The sequence below is a fragment of the Schistosoma haematobium genome, chromosome 7, assembly GCF_000699445.3.
Source record: "Schistosoma haematobium chromosome 7, whole genome shotgun sequence".
NCBI lineage: Eukaryota > Metazoa > Platyhelminthes > Trematoda > Strigeidida > Schistosomatidae > Schistosoma > Schistosoma haematobium.
Window position 1 is genome coordinate 10661073 of NC_067202.1, and position 359 is coordinate 10661431.

The 359-nt window shown below is 34.0% G+C and overlaps 1 protein-coding gene across 3 annotated transcripts in view; it reads left to right on the forward strand.

The window, feature by feature from the left end:
* Positions 1-191: 191 nt before the first annotated feature.
* The window catches only part of MS3_00009583 (uncharacterized protein), a gene marked incomplete at its 5' end in the record, with an annotated part of 40052 nt that continues 39884 nt past the window's right edge, over positions 192-359 (forward strand). For 2 of the 3 annotated variants that reach the window (XM_051217964.1, XM_051217965.1), the window contains one exon: positions 192-325. Coding sequence is in view for 1 of the 3 variants with exons in the window: in XM_035731033.2 (XP_035588756.1) it covers positions 277-325 (49 nt within the window). The remainder of the gene's footprint in view (positions 326-359) is intronic. The other variant, XM_035731033.2, reaches the window with a different exon arrangement.

A 359-nucleotide genomic window follows, 5' to 3' on the forward strand; every position in this document is an offset into this window, starting at 1 on the left:
AAGAAAGGAATCAGTTGTTTATAATAGTTATTGGATATTAGGTTCCAGTTTCTCCGTCTGTAAGAAGAATGTTAAGATACATATCTCTGTAACCAACAGTTTTCTGCATCTACCTGATTTCAGATTAGAAAAATGAATAGTTGGTCATTTCCGTGCAGAAAATTTCGAGATTTGTTCCAGTTCACTTGATGCCATACATTTTAAAATCCCGGCAGAAAAATCCGCGTGTTTTGATGGAGTTTTCTAATTGATGTTTTGGTTGTAAATTAGGTAGTTATGGCATTTTTATTGCTCGCGGCCATGCATTTTGGCTTAGTTATTACAGGTAACATATTTTTTTCACACTTTGAGATTTTCAG